At 39.9% G+C, this 19,297-nt stretch overlaps 1 protein-coding gene across 1 annotated transcript in view; it reads left to right on the forward strand.

Moving 5' to 3' along the window:
• MAPK1 (mitogen-activated protein kinase 1) overlaps positions 1–12,541 on the forward strand; it is a 33,648-nt gene extending 21,107 nt beyond the window's left edge. The window contains exons 4-9 of the mRNA XM_057369032.1: positions 1,328–1,444; positions 2,720–2,834; positions 3,402–3,533; positions 5,303–5,412; positions 6,110–6,237; positions 8,444–12,541. Coding sequence (XP_057225015.1) covers positions 1,328–1,444; positions 2,720–2,834; positions 3,402–3,533; positions 5,303–5,412; positions 6,110–6,226 — 591 coding nt within the window. The 3' untranslated portion in view covers positions 6,227–6,237; positions 8,444–12,541. The remainder of the gene's footprint in view (positions 1–1,327; positions 1,445–2,719; positions 2,835–3,401; positions 3,534–5,302; positions 5,413–6,109; positions 6,238–8,443) is intronic.
• Positions 12,542–19,297: the final 6,756 nt, after the last annotated feature.

Genomic DNA, 19,297 nt, shown 5'->3' on the forward strand with positions numbered 1-19,297 from the left:
ATATGTAGCTAAAGTAATGGCATGCAGCTTGGCTTACAGCATTCATCAATGCCTTTTCTTCAGATGCTCTGTGTAACAGACAGCTGCTGAATCTTGTCTTTCAGATGTAGCTTTTAGTCAGCTGAAGTATTTCTTCCCTAACTCATCTATCAGYTATTTTACTGACAGGCTGTCCCTACAGGAAAATTAAGAAGTATCTGCCAGGGTACAGTGAGGTTTCTGTGGTTTTAGAAGGGTTTTCCATTACTGACTTTATTGACTACAATGTATTTTCACTTCACATTTTTAATATAATCAAAGTACACAAGTAACTGTCTAAGAGTAAATATTAYAAAGCATATGCAGCAGAGGAATTTCCCAGCTGTTTGCCACTCCTACATTTGATGCCTGGTTTTCCTGAGTATTCTTTCATGGAAATACAGTTTGTGGGGCAATCATAAACTGGTATTTGTTTGGAGGCAGCAGAAGCTTGTGAATATGTCAAATGTGCCACTCAACAGTCTTGCCATTGCCCTTTGGGATGGTAAGAAAGGAACAGCTGCTCTGCTCTACAAYAGTCTGTCTTCACATTTTCAATTTTCTTAATTTCTCTCTAGACATTAAATAGCTCTGAAAGCCATGGAACCTCCGTASCAAAGCGTAACTAAAAACACCTTCTCCTTTTTGCTGAACTTGCTAGTCTAAATCAGTATTTGTTTTTCTTTTCATAATTAGATAAAATTCTTTTCCTGTTGAAGGGTTGAGAAATATTTTCTTGCTTGTGTTTAGTTTTTGGGGGATTTTTTTTCTTTTAAGCTCATGCTTCCTTCAACAACTGTAATCTCTCCRGTCGCCATTATCTCGTGATTGGATACATTGTTTCCCTTGCAAAGATGCAGCTATGATGGTAGCTTTTGTAAAATAAGATTTTGAATTTGGTTACAAATGTGTTGGTAGCAAGTTGTGTTTTTTGGAAGTCTTAATTGCTTGCTTTTTGTTTTCTGGTGAATTTCTAGGGGGTTGGAGCAGTATATCTTACTCCCTGTGTGCCAAAGGTGCTGTTAAGCAAGCCCATAGTGGAACATAACCYGTGCACGAGGAATATCTTCTTTTCTTAAAGTGTTCATTCTTCCTGGCCCYTGAGTGGCAGTTGGAAACTCTTTGTAATTAATCCAAAACATTTTTCTTCACTTYTGTACAATAATTTTTTTCTAAAAACATTGGTTACCATCTCTGTGTTTGTAGGTGTTGCATCATTGATAGGGGAATGATGAATTAGTAATGTAATAGTGTTGGAAACAAATGTCTAATGTGCTTTTTTTCTTTCTAATTACTTCTTTAAAACCAGATTTGTGACTTTGGATTGGCTCGCGTTGCAGATCCCGATCATGATCACACAGGATTCTTGACAGAGTATGTTGCCACACGTTGGTACAGGGCTCCTGAAATCATGCTGAATTCTAAGGTAAGGGCTGCATTGAGCTGCTCTGGTGCTCCTGTTGCTGGTTATTTCCTTGTGAGTACCAACTGGTTTTCCTCCTTTGGTGTTTTTAGGATCAGAAACATGAATAGTCTTGGGGAGCAGTGGTTGTGGATTTCCAGTAGAGCTGCTGACTTGCAATGAATTTGTGATTCTGGAATCAGTTATTGGGTACTAGACCTGAGCAATCACGTGCTCGACTACCCAAACCGGCAGTTCCTTGCCAGTCATGAGACTGCTTCCATCAATTGCTCTGCCACAGAGCAGGACTGAAGTGCTAGGAATGAGCATTCTGCTGCTGCCTCCATCAAGRCTGCAAATGTTGCCTTAATGTTATCTTGACATCTTAATTTAGGTTTAGAATGTATAATGAAGGTGAATCTGATGTGAATGAAGGCATGTGATCCTTCGTATGTGTCAGTCTTAATTGCATTCCTGTCATCATCATGAAATCATTCCTTTGTTATTATAAATGGTGCAGGGATGACATCCTGAGGAGCTGGTGCCCAGGTTTGTGGGGTCAGCAAGGATAGAGTTTCCATTCCTTTATTATTATAAATGGTGAAGGGATGACATCCTGAGGAGCTGGTGCCCAGGTGGCTCTGGGGTGAGCAAAGATAGAGCTTCCAAAGGGAGCTCCCAGTGACAGGAGGGATCCCCAGACACCCAGGGATGGGTGTCACTCCTGTGCCTTTTCTTGTGGATTACAGGTTACCCATACACGTGGATATCCCACCCACCGTTTGTTCCATTCCCATTATATCCCAGTGAGTGGTGTTGGCCTTYTCCCAGCATCTTCACCTCTTCCTGCCTGTTGTGTTTCACAGAGCAGCCAACCAATAGCCATTGGTTTGGTAATTTCCCCCCATTGCCAAAGTCCTCTTCCTGGAATGCTGCTTGGATTCTCTTSGAAGGGTGGCTGTTTTCACATGTTTCCAAAGTTTGTTAGTTTAAATTTGTTATAAAATTGTTATAAAACTGCAACAATTTGCAGTTGGTAACAGATTTAGCTAAACTTACACTTTTTCAAAAGGATTCTCTATCTTGGACACCTCAGTTCTTGCTACCCCTTCAAAGTAGTGTTTTGATATATGGTTCTTAATAATTTCATTTGTACAGAAAAACCAAACAGCATGAGCAAGCATGACTCATCTTAAAAAGAAAAAGATGATTTGTGTGCAATTTTACAATTTACTAAAGTAATATGTTGCTGCAGTTACTCAAAAATTGGACAAAAATGTGTTTGTGTTTCACTTGCAGGGTTACACCAAGTCTATTGACATCTGGTCAGTGGGCTGCATTCTGGCAGAGATGCTCTCCAACAGACCTATCTTTCCAGGAAAACACTACCTTGACCAACTTAACCATATCCTTGGTAAGTTTTGTGGAAAAGCAGCATTTCCACATCCATGTGTCTTTCTCCATTGTTTCTGCCAGTTGGGCTGATCTTTCTCCAGTGGGTCAGTGTGTAAGGGTGGATCTGCAGGTGTGTCAGCTSTTCCTTTTAGTTATTTTTGCAGCAATTGCTACAAGTAATCGTTCCTTTTGGGACAACTAGAGAGTACTTACCAATTTATTTACTATATTAGCAAGTAAAATTTTAGTTTTTTTTAAGACAAAAAGCTTATCTGTTATTATTATCCAAGTCARTTGTTMAATTGAATTTAAATTTCCATAGGTWCACCACTTACTGGGATCTTTTTGAGACATTACATATCATTAAAAAACTTTATGCACATAACATTAAAAAACTTATGCATTTATTTATTAAAAAAATTGGTTTTAGTGAAGGTTTCTRAAAACTTCTCAGGTATTCTGTATCCTTAAAACATTTGGTCTGAAATCTTGTCAGCAATTTTAATATTGAGTTTTAGCAGATATGATACAACTGTATTAATGTGCTTTTCATAGAATGCACTATTGTTTKTATTCTTTTCTTTAGGTATACTTGGATCCCCTTCCCAAGAAGATTTGAATTGTATAATAAATTTAAAGGCCAGAAACTACTTGCTTTCCCTACCACACAAAAATAAGGTACCATGGAACAGGCTGTTTCCAAACGCTGACCCCAAAGGTATTYTATATTTATTTTATACTATGTTGTATCAAAGTAATGGCAGAATGGGASTTTTTATAACCTAATTATTGGTCTTTCTCTATATTGGAAATTGAACATGCAGGTCCCTTAAAATAGGACTATAAATCTAATATAAAGCATAAATCAGCATGAAGCTCTCATGCTAGTTTAAATTTTTAATGCAATTTTTAGTAACTCCAGGAGTACACATTGTGGAGTTTGGTCTCTAACTTACRTGTAAAATCCAGACATCAGTTGTAGACCAAACAGGGTCTTGTCAGTGAGTGGGGTCCTTAGGCACTAGGAAAGCTTAAAATTTAATAGGTTGAAAAATTCAGTTGTGATAAGTGGAGCAAAAGTTATAAGAGCAAGGGATGTAGTAATTGTTACCTTTCTTAACAAGGCTTTAGTAAAGGTTTGATAGATGGCTATTAATTTGCCTTTTAAACTCACCTTCCCACAGTTTAAGGTGGTTGTGTTCATCGTACCGTGCTCTTTTACCTGCTCCAGCACAATTCATAAGAGCACTGTTTTTTAACTGAAATGGTAATTTACTCCTAAGTGGATATGATCAGGTGCTGAAGTACCGTGTAAAAGCTGATTTCTGCAGATGGCACTGTGTGGAGCTGATCATTCTTGTCATTGAGAGAAACAGCAGTGATTTATTGTGCTTTTATAACAGTGCTCATCAATGTGAGAATCCTCACYGTGGGCTTTGACAGCTCAGATGGCAGCAGTGCTGGTACCTCAGCTGAGGGGGAATGTGCCGTTTGCTGACTTGTGCAGCACCTTGGCAGTGCCATCCYGGGAGCAGCTGTGCCAGGGCAGCTTTTCAGGAGCTGGCTGTCACTCGGGACAGGGACAGTGCTGTGCCTGACGTGCTGCAGCTCGGGCTGAGCACGGGAGCTGCCGGTGCTGAGGCAACCACAGCAAAACACCCAGGGGTAATGCAGTGCAAGGCTGAGGCTTTTGGAGCTGCCTCCCAATGAGGTTGGGTCTCTKGTGCAGTGCTGGCTGCTGTGGAGATGCAGAGAAGCTCCTTCAGTCACAGGGTGATGGTGATGGTGATGGTGCATCCCCCCTCCCCAGGCTGCACCGTGACCCAGGTCATGTGTGCTTCTCATCCTGCTGCAAAGCTGTAACTGCTCTGCTGCAGCAGGAAGCCTCTGTTAAACTCTACTTTATAAATGATGTGGAGGGGAGAAGAAATGTGATGGAATGTAGGATACTGCAGATATCCTACAGCTTTTTCTTTTCTTGGAAAATGGAAATGTGTTACAGGCAAAGTACAGCTGACCAACTGCAGTAGCACTGACTTGTGACACCTGTCCAGAGTTTCACCAGATCTCACTCTCTGTCTTGCTGGATCTCCAAGTTCTTTATGGATTCTTTATGAGTTGTCTTCAACAGATTTTGCCTGAATCTCATGAATATAAATGTATTTTCATCTTCTCTGTCAAGTATGTTCTGTGCTGCTGGTTGTGCCAGAATATTTCACTGTGATGATCTAGAACTCTTAATGACTTCTGGATGACATTTTCATTCATAAACAGCCAAGTTTTCTTTTCAGAATAAGAACATATTCATAATCATTTATYTCAGAAAAGCTCTGTCTTGGTTTGGATTTTGGCACAAAAATCCAAAGCATTTTTCTGARAGAAGAGAAAGTCTCATCTATTTAATTTCTGTTGTCTGTGTAAGATCAGGGCTGGTAACACCTCTGTGGACTGTGTATTAAACTCTTGCTCACCTTTTTTTTTTCCTAGCACTTGATTTGTTGGATAAAATGTTGACCTTTAATCCTCATAAGCGGATTGAAGTGGAGCAAGCTTTAGCCCATCCATATCTGGAGCAGTATTATGATCCAAGCGATGAGGTAAAGACATTGTTAAAATGTAAACATTGATAAAACGATACAGCTGATTATTTTCTACTTTAGTTTTAWGGGTGGTATTTCTACTGCTCTAATGGAGTTGAAGAATGAATTGCATAATTTACCYAAATTTTTCACTTTAGTTCAACACTTAGGAGATGCCACACAATAAACAGATTCTAAGGTGTCCTCTCCAGAAAATGAAGATTCTCAGCTCATTTGGCCTGGTTTCATAAYGTCTGAGGTAAAGGAGGAGAAGGACAGAGTTTGCCATCACATTATGGTTTAAAAACCCTGGATCTGAACTGGCTGTAACTTATGTGGATTCCAGGGAGTTTTCTGTCTCCCTTTTGTGAAGAAATAGCAAAGTTTTTTTTAATGGCCAGATACGTTTATTCCAAGAAATAAAAATGTTTAATATATTTCTTCMAGTAGATACTGCGTTATGAGCCTTGAACAAATATTTCAGCTTGTGGCTTAGATTTGAGTAGCTACTTGCTGTGGTTGATGTAAAATTTGGTGAACTAATATGTGAGGCACACATRGGACTAATAGGAKGAGTTCTGCCTTGAAGACTGTTCASTGTTTGATATTTTTGTGAAGGGCATTTTCAGATTTTTTTTCCCCATCCATACAAGGACTGCATGAAATTCAGCAGAACAATGACATTAAAGTAATCATATCTCTTTGTATTATTAAGCCTGTAGCTGAAGCACCCTTCAAGTTTGATATGGAGTTGGATGACTTGCCGAAGGAAAAGCTGAAAGAACTGATTTTTGAGGAAACTGCAAGATTCCAGCCAGGATACCGATCTTAAATCGTGCATAGGTAAAGTCACAGCAATATGGGACACCCGGGCAGGGGGAAATGGGGGCTTTGGTGCCACTGGTGAAATGTAGGACTCACCTTTCCCAGAGTCCAGGAACTCCCTGTCCAAGGCCCTGACCTCAGTCCTGTCCTATTCTTAAGGAAAGTTTCTGTTTGCCTGCAGCACTGAAATGTCCACATGGAATCCAGGCAATTGTCTGAGGTGTTTACCTTGTTTGTAGGTTACACTTAGAATTACATTATTCTAAGTGCTGCTTAGAATAAAAGCAATGGCAGTGCTTTGAAATGAAAATTAAGAAAATATTTTAAGGGGCAATGTTCTTCATGTATTACAGATATATTGTCATATGTCTTCATGTGCTTTTAAAAAAAGCTCCTCGTAAGTGTAATATACAGAGGAGAAATCTCTTGTATTATTTTGAAGGAAAAAACCCACACATGAAGTGTTAGGATGAATTACCTTTAGTTTTAAGTAACTCTCAAATAGTGTGAGTAAATAAGAATAGGTATCTAAATATTCRTAAATTATGATTAATATTCCTAGTGTTTTGAAGGTCTAAAAGTTTAATATAAAATGAAATGTACTGATATTCACTGACTGACTTTTTAAAAAAAATCAGTGAACTTAACTGGTCTTCCTGTTCCACAAGGCTTGCAAGTCTCAAGAGTTTCATACAAAATTGGTCAAATACTGACTTGATTGGAATACCTGTGAAGCTTCTGTGATACTCATAGGTTAAAGTAAGAAAGTTTTATGATTGGAAAGGAAAAACAAGCCAAAGCCAACAGGCTGACCTGGGCTGCCTGGTTKGTGCTCTCTGTGCTCTCCTCCCTCAGAGCAGCATTCCACAATCACCGGTTTGTGTGGGCAGTTCCACCAGGAAGGGGAAGTTTTGAGCCAGGGAACTTCCTCGCTGCCAGAAATCCACAGCTCTGCTGGCAGTATGCAGGGGCTTTGCTGTAAGCAAGAACTTTTCTGCACTAAAAATGGGATTTCAGTTGCTGCATTGCATATACCCCCAGGTTTGCATTCAATGATGAGTTCAAAGGAAAGAATAAGGAAAAAGTGGGGAAACTTTTGAAAATACAGTTTTTACTCTACTAGAGTAACTGCTGTTGCCACTGGCTTGAGTATTCAGATCTATAGAAGCTGATAAATGAAGCAGTTTTAATTTTTACAAACACTGCATTTTGTTTATTTGAGCTTGCTAGGTGATGTTGGAACTGTTGTAATAATTCAAAGGTAGGGAAATCTGAGGTTCWTACTCTGGCTCTGTTAATTGGCATTGTCGATAGCACAGACCTGGGACACAGTAACATGGTGTGAATGTCACRCCCATGTTTGCTGAAGCTGATTCTGTGCAAGGGCACATTGTGGAAGAAAATGACATAATTTTTTAGGAACAAGATGAAACCTGTTCCTAATAGGCTGTAGTCTCAGGGAGGGACAGCAAGTAGTTGCTGCTGTGATAAATCATGGTTTGTGATCTCTTGCTTGCCTCTTTACCCAGACCATGCTTACCTAGGTTGTATTAGGGATTAARGGATAAAAGGATTAGGGATAAAGATATCAGTGATCCCTTGCTAACAGAAATTTCTRGTTTGATAAAAATGTTACCTTCAAATGCTACTATGCAGTGTTGATTTGGCCAGCACAATACTGAAATTGAAATATTGTACTTAGCTTGTTAAGGATACACTGGCAATTTGTCCMAGTCATTCGTGGTTGGGATTGGCAGCTATGCCTCAGCACAACAGTTTAAACATAACTGGTTAACATCCCAGTGAGGGCCCGTGCCCAGGAATTGCCTTCAAATGCACAGTGACAGTGTCCTGCTGTGCATTTCTGTTCTSTTATGCTCTCTCTGTGCTTTAGCAGCTGGCTCTTCTCACTGAGCTGTTTCTAAAGATTCAAAATGTTCCCTGGGCTGTGGGTTTTGGAATTGAGAAGTAATATGAAAATAACAGACAAACTATGCACCTCATTGATTAATTATATTTAATCTTCCTGATGTTTTGAAGATTTAAAATATTCATTTAAAATGGAGTGCCATATCTCTGACTTGACTTTTAATATCTGTAGGTCCTGTTGTCTCTGACTCATGGTAAACACAGTGTGCAGAGTGTATGGAAATAGGGAAGGACTTGTTTTAAAAGGTGATGTTAAACTTCCTTCACTGAAATATGTTTCTGCTCTCTTTTGTAGGACAAGGACTTAAAGGACTGGGCATGTTCAAACGTTGCTGTTCYTCTTCCCAGTTCTTTATTGTTGGTCATGTCTTGTGGCCTCTCTCAGCTTATCCACTAACTCCTTTGAGCCATTCAGGAGGGCGGTTCCTGGTAGTTTTGGCTTTTCATGCTTTCAATGAATCTTTTAAGCCTGAAGAATTGTAATTGACACTCCTATGCGTAATGCCCATTGTTGACCTGTTGCAGTACTGTACTGTACGTGCACCTACTGCTGCCCGTGTTTTAACTGCTTGCTTTCTGGTTTGAAAGATGCAGTGGTTCCTTTCACTCCTGGATCAATATCCAAGAAGATAATTCATTAACCTGTAAGACGTTTACACCATGAACTATGTTTTTCTGACTTTACTGAAGTCGCTGGCATTTTTTTTTTTTTTTAGAAAAGCTACTATTCAGGGCACTTTAAGTCAGTGACATCCCAGATTTTTTTTGCACGTCCTTTTTAAATRGAAATGGTTGGTTAGCATCCAGCAGAATGTGTACCATTATGCTATGGATTGCAGCATAAGTTGTGTTCATGTTAATCTTGCTTATGCACTTGTTTGGGTGTCCTGTGCTGTACATAAAGGTATTCTATCCAGTGTAAGAGCCACATAGGAGCCCAACTTAACTGAATTCACCCAAGAAACATTTTTCCATGTATTGACAAAATTTGTACCTTTTTCTCCCTGCATTTTCTAAAAGGGATCATTTAAAGTTTACCCACGTTGGAGGCATAGTACTCCCAAAGTTCCAGCCGTGCAGCAGTGTTTGTACAGGTTGTGCAAAGGCAAGGTGTGGCAGCTGCAGCTGCTGTTTGCTCGCCGTGTGCTGGAGGGTTTAACACACACCACCATGGCACCATGACCCCAYGGCCAGTGCTTTTCCTGGGCAAGGCAAGCAAGAAACCAAAATATGATGTTAATTAACTCAGTCTACATCCTGCATAGCAATGAAGTGCTTCACATGGGGATTGATAGTTTTGACATTTGAATCTAATCACTGACATTCAGAATTCTTGCAGAGAGGAACACTGCATCTTCAAATGAGAAAGTTTGATTTTACTTTTGCTCCTACAGCATGTCAGCATCTCAAGTTCATTTCTTGCAACCTACACTATGGTGATTTGTAATCAAGCCTCCATGAGCTCGTGACATGAAGTACTGTTCTGTTGTCAAGTACTATCAAACTTTTCTGATAATGCTGAGTTAGGACAACCAAACAAAGCTAGCACTAAATAACGTTTAAAATTGTATACCTTTTAATGATCTTTTCAAGTATTTGTTACTGAAATTGTATAATGTGGAGTTTACTAGGTGTTATGTTCCAGTGCAGTGCCTCCTTTTCTTTCCCCACTGCTCTCTGTGGTGAGAAATTTGCCTTGTTTAAAATAATTACTGTGCCCTCGCATGACTGTTAAAGCTTTCTGTGCAAAGATGATTGTCTAAGTGCCACATGCCTATGATTGAGAAAAAAAATAATCTATTGTTACCTCTGAGTTGTGTTCAACTGAAATGCTATTCAACAAATAACTTAGGAAAAATAGTTCTATTTTTAGCTTTTCATATCTCTGCTGTCTTTTTCTCATTTTATTTTGGCAGCAGTGAAGAATGGATTGTATAAAGACTGCTTGCTAATATGAACAAAATGCACTTGTAATTCCTGGAAATAAATTTAAATCTTATATCTTCACATTAACATTAAGAATTAGTTTTTGGTTTCCTCTTGGGTAATGTCTTTGAATGGAAATCAGGTTCAATTGCTACTGTAGTATATAAGGATGCTGGCTGGTTAATAACTCCAAGCTTCCTCATACCATTTAGTCTGCTCTTCAGAGAAATCTAGAAAGCCATTAACTTAGACTCCAGTAGATAAGGGTGCTTACAAGATTCCATTTCAAAATTTTTCCTATAGTTTAAGTGTTAGTCTGCCAAAACTAATTTTTAATAAGCAAGGGTTCATCATTAAAGGGCATTTTCTATTAGGAAGTTCCTGTGGTACATAAATCTCTGTTGTGGGGAACAAATTTGGAGCATTGTCAGGACACTGCACAAGTGATCATGGAATCGTGGTATGGAACCTATGCTAAAAACATTTCTGTAGAAGAAATATGCACTTGACTGTTGATACCAGTGTAGAAATTTCTCGTGACCTTTCTACACATCTTTACCAAAATGCTTTTCTCACTCAGTTTTGAAAAGTTGAAATATTTCTAGAATCTCTGCTACTTGTATGATCATCATTACAACAGGAATCATTTTTGGCACGGTTGGAAAGATGACTGTTACTGAAATTAGTTTGTAACACCTCCGTTTTAATTTATTAAGGAAGAATTTTGGCAGCTTACTTCACCCTTCTCTTTCCCATTTTTTTTTTTTTAATACTTTCTTTAATTTGGGATGTCTGGGGAGGTATAGACTAACCCTTGCATCCTGTCTCTGAGTGAGAAGCCAAGGGTTTGCTTTATCTAATGTGTGGTGCTTTCRGGCTTTCTTCCTTAGCTACTCTTGCTGAATCCAATTGGCATCCATCAGGATCCGTAACCGCATTCATCAGTCTTTTACTGAATTTAATAAACATTGTTGGGTTGAATTTGTTGATGCGTCAAATGCTAAAGCATGATTTTTTTTTTTGTCAGATTTTGAAATAGTTTAAAAGAAGGTGCCTCTAACAACACTGTGTTAGGTCAGTTATTTCATCATTTTACATTGGGTTCTTTTCTTTATGCAGTTTTTATATTTTAGAGCGGAGAACAGCAACTCTTAATCGAAGTAGCATGCATATTTCATGGTAAAGATGCTTTGGGAATAAGGAATGTAAACAGTTCACTGTCAAAAACATTCCAACCTTACAGCTGAAGAAAAATATGCAAACACAAAATTCTCATGGATGCTTTGGCAAACAAGCGTCTGACTCTGCTGTCCTGCCTGTGGCCAGACTCTTTCTCACCCGTGTGACGCCAGAGCTGGGCCGTGCGCGCCGGGAGCCTCCGGGAGTGGCAGTGGGGACAGAACTCGGCAGTGGCCAAACAAAACCCGAGGAGCTGAGCAGGGCTTTCCTTGCAGAATGAGAGAAAGAAAAAACCTGTTGTTGCTGCCCACTGTAATATGCTACGATATATTTATACCATGTCGAAGTTGTTTGCTGAGCAACTGTACTATAGATTTAAACTTTATTAATATATATTTGCTTATGTTAGTGTAGTTTATATAGTCCTTGGTTATTGATAAATTTATTGTGTTGTTACAGCACAGTGATATGGTATAAATATAGGTCTATACATACACACCATATACTTAAGAATTTGGTCCCTTGCATAGTACTTTTATATTTGTACAGCAATGTCTTCAAGCAATCCCAGATTTTAGGGGAAATATTTTTGTAAATGCAGTGGTTTAAACAAAAAAAAAAGTCCAAACAATCCTTTTACTAAGTTTTAAATACATTTGTGGTTCAAAATGGTTTAGTTAACAATTGAAATCAAGACACTAAATTAGTGAAAAGTGCACATTAGTAAAGTGAAGCTTACAGTGGTTTGTGTAGCATGTGCTGTGATCAAACCAAGTGACACATTGGCAGAAATGTAAAAGTTGGACTACATGTGTAAATCTAGAACAAATTTCTAAAGGTTGCAGCTGGTTTACTTACTATTGTTGCCTTTTCTCGTGTTGTATCAGTGTAGAGCACTCTTAAAATACTCAAACTGCTTTGTCTTTGCTTTGTACTGTTGGTGCCTTCTTAGTCATGTACCCCACAAGTCCTGCATAGCTAATTTAGTTAATGGTAAGTTTAAAATAAAAAGCAAAGGAAGATTTTATAAAAAATAAATAAATCATTTTCTGTATGTTCTTATTCATTGTAACAATTAAACATTTATATTGTGACAGATTTGTGATTTGGTTAATCTGTATAGATCAATTGTAAGTAGCAAAGGTTTATATTTCGTCTTATTCTTTTGATGTTGTAAACGTTTGTGATTTTCTTTTTTAAATCAGGTAACTTAATGTTCTGTTTTGGTTTTGGCATCTGAATCTTGTAAAAACAAATGCAAAGAAAATCATTAAATTGTGTCCCTGTATTACCAAACCAGCATAGTTCTGTGCATATCTAGAACAAGTGGGACTTTGCTTTGCCCTGAGCTGGTCCATTGGCTGATCTAAAACTGCCCCTCCCTGGGATGCTGCACAGGGAGCAGCGTGCAGACAAAGGCTGTAAATGTTCAAGGTGTGTCCCCCTGTGTAACTACCRGCTTGGAATTAAATTAGGGAAGCCATCCAAAAATGCCACAGGTGAAGTTCCTTTATAGACAGGCAGAAATGTTTTATCTTTGGTACAAAAAAGTTACGAAATCGACCTGTTGAGCAGTGATGCAAATTGATTTCAGTGTATCTGATGATTTACAGGCTTTTCTGACATTCTTTTGTATGGATATTCGTATTGTACTGTTCACACAAAATCTTGAAGATTATTACCTGTGTAATCCTTAGAGACCAAGTGTTTCCATTTCAGTACAAAGTTCTTCTCCAACCAGGGGTTTGAAATGTGGGATTTCTGAGAGCAGTAAGCTCACTGTCATGAGCTTTTAATTATCTTTTTTTTTTTTAGATTAAAATCAGACTGTGCCAAAGAATTGAACTCTTAAAAGGTTTAGCTGGATAGTGGCAGCTAGAAATTTCTCTAATTAATATAAGAGCAAAAAATGTGACCTGAAGCTAAAGAAAGCTTAACGATAATTGTCAGGTCTGTATCAGCTCTGAGAATTGGCTTGTAAAAATTCATCTCTCATTCCTTGGTTTTCACTGTATAGTACGGAAGATTTCCCCCAGGAATAATACAGAATTTCATTTTTGCCATGGGTGAGTTTATGTGTATTTTTACATTTTCATTGGCTGTGACTGTTCCCATGACAGAATGTGTGTTCACCATAGCGTGTACTTCAGGGGGGGACTTCAAGGTGTGACTGCAGTGCTGCTTGGCTCCAGGGAGGTTTTGACAAGCAACTGATTGATTTTGTTGTGATCCTTGTTTCAGTTGGGTTAGTTTGAAATACCACACAGGTTTCCTGAGTTTCACCAGAACTGGCTGCTGATCCTTGCCATCTGTGAGCTTCAGGTGTAGTGAGCACTCCTGAACTGTTGGAGCCAGAGCTGGGCACGTGGGTCAGGGTGGGGGCTGGTGGTTTCAGTGAGAATGCCCAGGTGCTGGGGCAGATGGTGCACTTGAATACTCAGGAAGGCTGGCAAGGAGCTGCTTTTGAGTACAAGCCCTGTTTGTTGGAAGAGATGCTAATGTAGGTCTGGTGGCATCAAGCTGTGTAGAGCTCTGACCCGGGACTTCCTCTGCTGACCAAAGAAGATTCTGTGCTGTGCATGTTTAATCTTCCATTATTCTGTCTACTAAATTGCATGTATGTAACACTTGAAAAGCTTAAAAAATAAAAACATTTGAGGCATGTAGAAGACTTACAAACATCATCRCATCGATATATGCCGTGTCTGTTAGTGGTTGTCTTGCTCTGATGTGTCTTCTCACCACACGAGTCCAGGTAGCTTCAGGAGTTCCAGAGTCTCAGCTCTGCTTGCAAAGGCAACCTTGGTGAGTCTGCTAAACAGCAGCCTGGTATCAGAGGTGTTCACATCCCCCGTCAGAAAGGTGGCCCCACTCACGTGCTGTTTGTGTGAAGCATGATCTTGGGAGTTGGATGTGACAATTGTTCTGTAACCCCTCTGTCTTTTCCGTTTATAAATTGCACTGACAACTTTTCCTTCACATGTTTTCCAGAATTCTGGGTTTTTTTCAGTGCATCTTGCTATTGATAGTTTACTTTTCTCTGTGTTTAAACTGAGTCTAAACAAGTTCCAGTTGTTATAAAACTTCCTTCTATAGTATTTGTGAGCTTCCTGATGATRAACAGCAGATTATTGATCCTGTTAGTTAAACTGATGTACCTTGTGAGTACTGAAACTTCCTGCAACTTCCCTAAAGTGGCCTCTCATTTTCCTTTCAACATGCACATACACAGAGCCCATTTCCCCCGAAGTTCCTTTCCTTTCCATCTGATTAATTAGTGTGATAGAGAAATGTATGATCCTTCTAGCTTGTACAGAGGTAGCTTGTGTTTGTATGTGAAGGCTGAAGAGAAGAGACATGAAGTCTTCCATTCCTGATTTCYTTGAAAAGAGCAAGAATTACCTTAACAGGGTCTTGGGTTTGCAGTGTTTTCTCACCTAAAAAGTAATTAAAATATTTTCATTTCTCTTCTCAGAGTTTGTGTGCACTCAGCGTTGGTTGCTGCCTGCAGTGCTGCTCCTCCCTGTCTCCTTCCCTTGCTGCTTRCACTGGGCTGACCTTTGGTCTCGCCGAGTTCCTCTCGCAGCAGCACTGCTCCTCCTCAGGGCTTTACACTTTCCATGTTGGGATCTTTCTCCAAAGTCCCTTGTCTGCTCTGGCTGACTTGATTATTTCAGCCCTTTGTTTTTACTTTTCCTTACAATTCCATGCTTGTAGATTCCTGCAGTCTCACAGCTCAGCTTTTATTTACTTTTTTACCTCTGTACAACTGAGCCAAGGACACCGTTGTGCTTCCCAGAGCTGAGTACAGGCAGCTCACCCTGGAGCCCTGGTTCAGGCACTGGGGAGGAAACCAGGATAGAGCAGAGCAGCTCCAGTCCCAGGGTGGCACAGCCAGTGCAGGGATCCCTTTTTCCACCTTGCAAATTTAATTCTGAGCTTGAGCAACAACTTAGAAATAAAAGAGATATTAGGTTCTTTACCTGTGATGTGTGATCAGTTGCAAAAAATGCTGACTATTCAGAATTTTGGTTTGAGTCTCACTGAACTGATGATACCTCAAGAGAGCTGGAAGGTTTTTTAGTCARGCCTTTCTCCTAGGTCACCTTTAATTTCGATAGCTAGTACCGAAAAGGAAATTTGGACTAAAAAACCTTTCTTTGTTCCTGGAAATGTTAAAAACTCACACATACTGTAACTTACAGTTGAGGCGTCACAGACTCAAGAGTTCAAACTTCAGCCTTTTTGATGCATTCTGTATTTTTAAAAGCTTTTGGTTARTTTTTGTACACATAAGTTTCTTTGCAGGCTTTTTGGGTAGGTTGGCCAGAGGTGTGGAAGCCAGTTTGCACACTCAGAAATACTTGGGTGGATGGGTGGTGTTGCTGTGCGTGTGGCTCTGTGTTTTGATTCTGTGTTTGCCTTCATGCAGTATAAGCACAGCACTCCAGACAAAAGTGGGGACTGAAAACAAAACCATTTCTTAATCATTCTGCTGTAGCTAAACTTAAGATAAATTTGGGTTTGAGGGTATGCTTGGTATTTTGGAAGAACTGTGTTAAGCTGTTTTTACAGCAGACTTGGTGACATTTCTGTAAGTAAAATGCACTGTTGTTCCAGCATGGCAAAGGTCTGCATAATTCATGTGCTCAACTTGGTTTTCTTCTTGTGACAATAAATGGCATTGTACCAAAAGCAATATATCCTGTGTGTAGTTAGTAGTGGAAATAATTATTACCACGCAGCTTGTATTTTCATTGTTTTTGCAGCYATTAGCATGCATTGTGTGCACTGAAAGTCACTCCAGGCTGTTAAAGATGTCTGGGGGAGAGGAGCCAGGTCCTGAATAACACTTGTTTGCTTTCTGGAAGCTGCTGCTCTACTTTGAAGCAGAAAAGGGTCACACCCAATGCTGCATTAAGCTTGTTTTCTTCTGAGTCTTACCAGATTTCATCTAAGTCTAGAGTGTTTCTCCAGATTTGCTCTTCCACATTTGTACCCCYTGAGGAAGGCTCAGGCTCAATACCAGCATAATTAGAGCCAAGGATTATAAGAGAGCAGAAGGACTTTTTTCTCTGCTTGGTTTTGGGATTCTGCTAAGCTGTGCTTCGAGCACAGCACTGTTAAAAGACTTGTGGAATGCTGCAACTTGTTTTGCTCACCAAAAACTYGATAAGACCTCACAGGCAATATGCAATGCTTGGGAACTCTCTAGTCATGAATTCTGTTCCCTCCTGCCCCCCAGTAGCAGTTCTGTTCTACTGGCTCTGCAAGAAAACCAGCCCTGGTAACTCTCTTCAAAGGGAAGCTATGGGTTTCATTYCTGGGTGCCCAAAAGGGCAAGRTATTAAGACAGTTCTCTCCCTGTCACTTGCATTTGACTGCTAGTGTAGTACTCATTATACTAAATTGTCACTGTACAAAAATTTTTATGCTGTAGAAGTAGCAGGGCTGAAGAGCTTGCTCTTCTCAATGTATATTCCTTCTTGCTTTCTAAGTCTGCAGAAAAAAGACCTACTTTCAGTTTAGCTAAGTAGTTTTTCTGCATTCCCCTGTGCACATTTTTCTCTGCTGCCTCCTACTCTTCTTAGATGTGACTTATTTTGCTGCTAATGGTGTTATAAAAACTGTAGTACTACAGGTGTCATGTGGTAACTTGTAAATAAAATTACTGTGAACAGAGTCAAGTTATTTGTGGTGCTGCTCTGTACATGTGTGACACTGCCTTAGCTGTCAATCCTTGCTGCACTTCCCTGGAGGATCACTTGGGGATTTATAAAGCTGTGCCTGAACCTTTTGCTGACCAGCCTCCACAGCAATCTGTCCTATTAACAAGCTGCGGGCAACTCTAGCACTGACAGCAATTATTTCTAGGCAGGAACTTTGCCACATCATTTGCCTGCTGACAACAGCTCAACCCTTCTGTCAGACTGATTGTCGGTGGAGCAATAATACAGTTTTATGTAAATACTTCTAACTGTTTGTATAGCACGTACAGAATGCAGAATTCTTTACAGCTGGAAGCTGATGAGGAAGCTGTTGCTGGGGCGTTGTGTCCTTGGACCCTGTTGTGCTTCCTATCCAAGTGGAGGAAGAGTGGGAGAGGTCTGACCTGTGCAGAGAACACGGAGTGCTGTGATTTAGTTCWAATCCAGATGCACTGCTGTGCTACACTCAGAGTGTTTAGGCTGGCAGTGGAGCAGCAGAGGCTGTGGCTGCTGCAGAGCAGAGGGGCAGCAGCAATGCCAGAGCTGGAGAGATGAGCTCAGGAGCAGTGCTCGTTCACTCTCCGAGGAATCAGTCCTGAGGAGATGGAAGGAGCAGCCGGGTGTGCAGCTCTTCAGAACTATTTGCCTTCATGAATGCCTGTGTCCATGTGGTATGGARGGCCTGTCATTGGGCAGTGCAGCAGAAGATAAAATTTGAAGGGGTTTGTGTCTTTGGGGGGTCAATATGGAATACTTTTAGGAAATATTCAAATGGCTGGATTTTTTGCAGTGCTGAAGAGAGAAGCAGCTTGTAATTCCCTGAGCTCCAGTCAGTTGTCTTTTGTGTTTGCAGGGAAAAACTCGCTTTCTGGAGATGACAATATTTCTGCTTCCCAACTTTAAACTGCTTCTGTATTCTTCCTGGATTTCTTCCCTTTAAACCTCCTTCACTGAAACTGTTACACGCGATGTTTCAAAGGTATTTCAGAGAATTAGGAGGCGAATAGCAGATGGAAACATTCATCTGGAAACAGTTTCATTTAACATGGATCAGTTTCTCAAAGCAGGAACTTGTTGCCTTTTACCACAAGGGGAAATAGAGTTTATTTGCAACAAGTATATTAAAAGAAACGCCTAGCTCAAAGAATGAATATGAATTTTCAGAATAAAATGCCAGGTCCATTGTAGTTATTGAATTAAATCTCTGGGTGGAAAAGGGACTAGGAAAAAAAGTCCTTCTAAATCAATGTGCTTGAATGAATGAAATTTGTGTATGCAACAGGGATTGTGTGAAGGTGGTGATTATAACCCAGGCAGATTTGGTGGGTAGAGAAGTGGGCAGCAACAATGAAGCCTGTGACATTTCTTGTATAAATATTTCTATCTGCAAATTGCCACACTCCTCATCAAACAAAGGTAGTCATTAATTAACCAGGAGAGTCCATTTCAGCTGTATAGGTGCTCATTTCAGGATATTCAGGAATTGTCTTGGCATTCACTTGCATTGAGAATGGATTAATGATGGCATGTTTGTATTCAATTACTGAAATTTTGCATGTGTATATTTTGGTTTTATTTGAATGTATGAATCACTCAAACATTTAGTAATTTTTATGTGAAAAGAAATGTGATTGCCTTTCAGTGATCATCTTGCTAACTGCTAGATTTTGGAGCAAGGGGAATGCACCCCTCCATGCCCTGAAATAAAGTAATCTTCAGGTAAACTAGTAAAAATTACAAATTCTTTGTATGGCTTGTTTAGGGATAATAAATACATCTGCATGCCCTTTGCACCTACTCAAGCAGTGAAGAGCTACCTAATATCTGAAAAGCTTGAGAGAAATAGAGAATGTAAACCCAGTTCATGCTCTCTTCCTATGAGCACAATTCCTATTCCCTGCTGGAGCCTACACCACGGGCTGTCAGCTTCCAGGGCTTGGTAATTAGCAGCTGCCACAGTACTACTGGGTGGTTTTTCCAGTGCCATGTTGGTTTTCTTAAACCAGCCCCCAAACTGGATTCRGCTGGGGTCCGTAGCTCAGATCTCTGTGCTGCAGGGCGCTCCGACCCAGCCCGATCCTGCAGAGTTGTCGGGATGATCACGGRCTGTGCTCTGCCATCTGCTGGGGAAAGCTGCCATGAACAGCTGATAACGGCCAACCGCGACCATTAAAAAGCAGAATTTATAATAGTAGTACCTATATTATCTATTGAAAAGTAGCTCGTAAGTATTCTAGATTTATAGCTCCAGTGGTTGTCAAAGGCTAACCTAGTGACAGGTTACAACACGAACATACCTTTGAAACTGTAAGTGAATCGTTTCTAATTTAAATGAG

Source organism: Malurus melanocephalus, unplaced genomic scaffold, assembly GCF_030028575.1.
Source record: "Malurus melanocephalus ecotype Western Australia unplaced genomic scaffold, MMel_1.1 scaffold_102, whole genome shotgun sequence".
Classification (NCBI taxonomy): Eukaryota; Metazoa; Chordata; class Aves; order Passeriformes; family Maluridae; genus Malurus; species Malurus melanocephalus.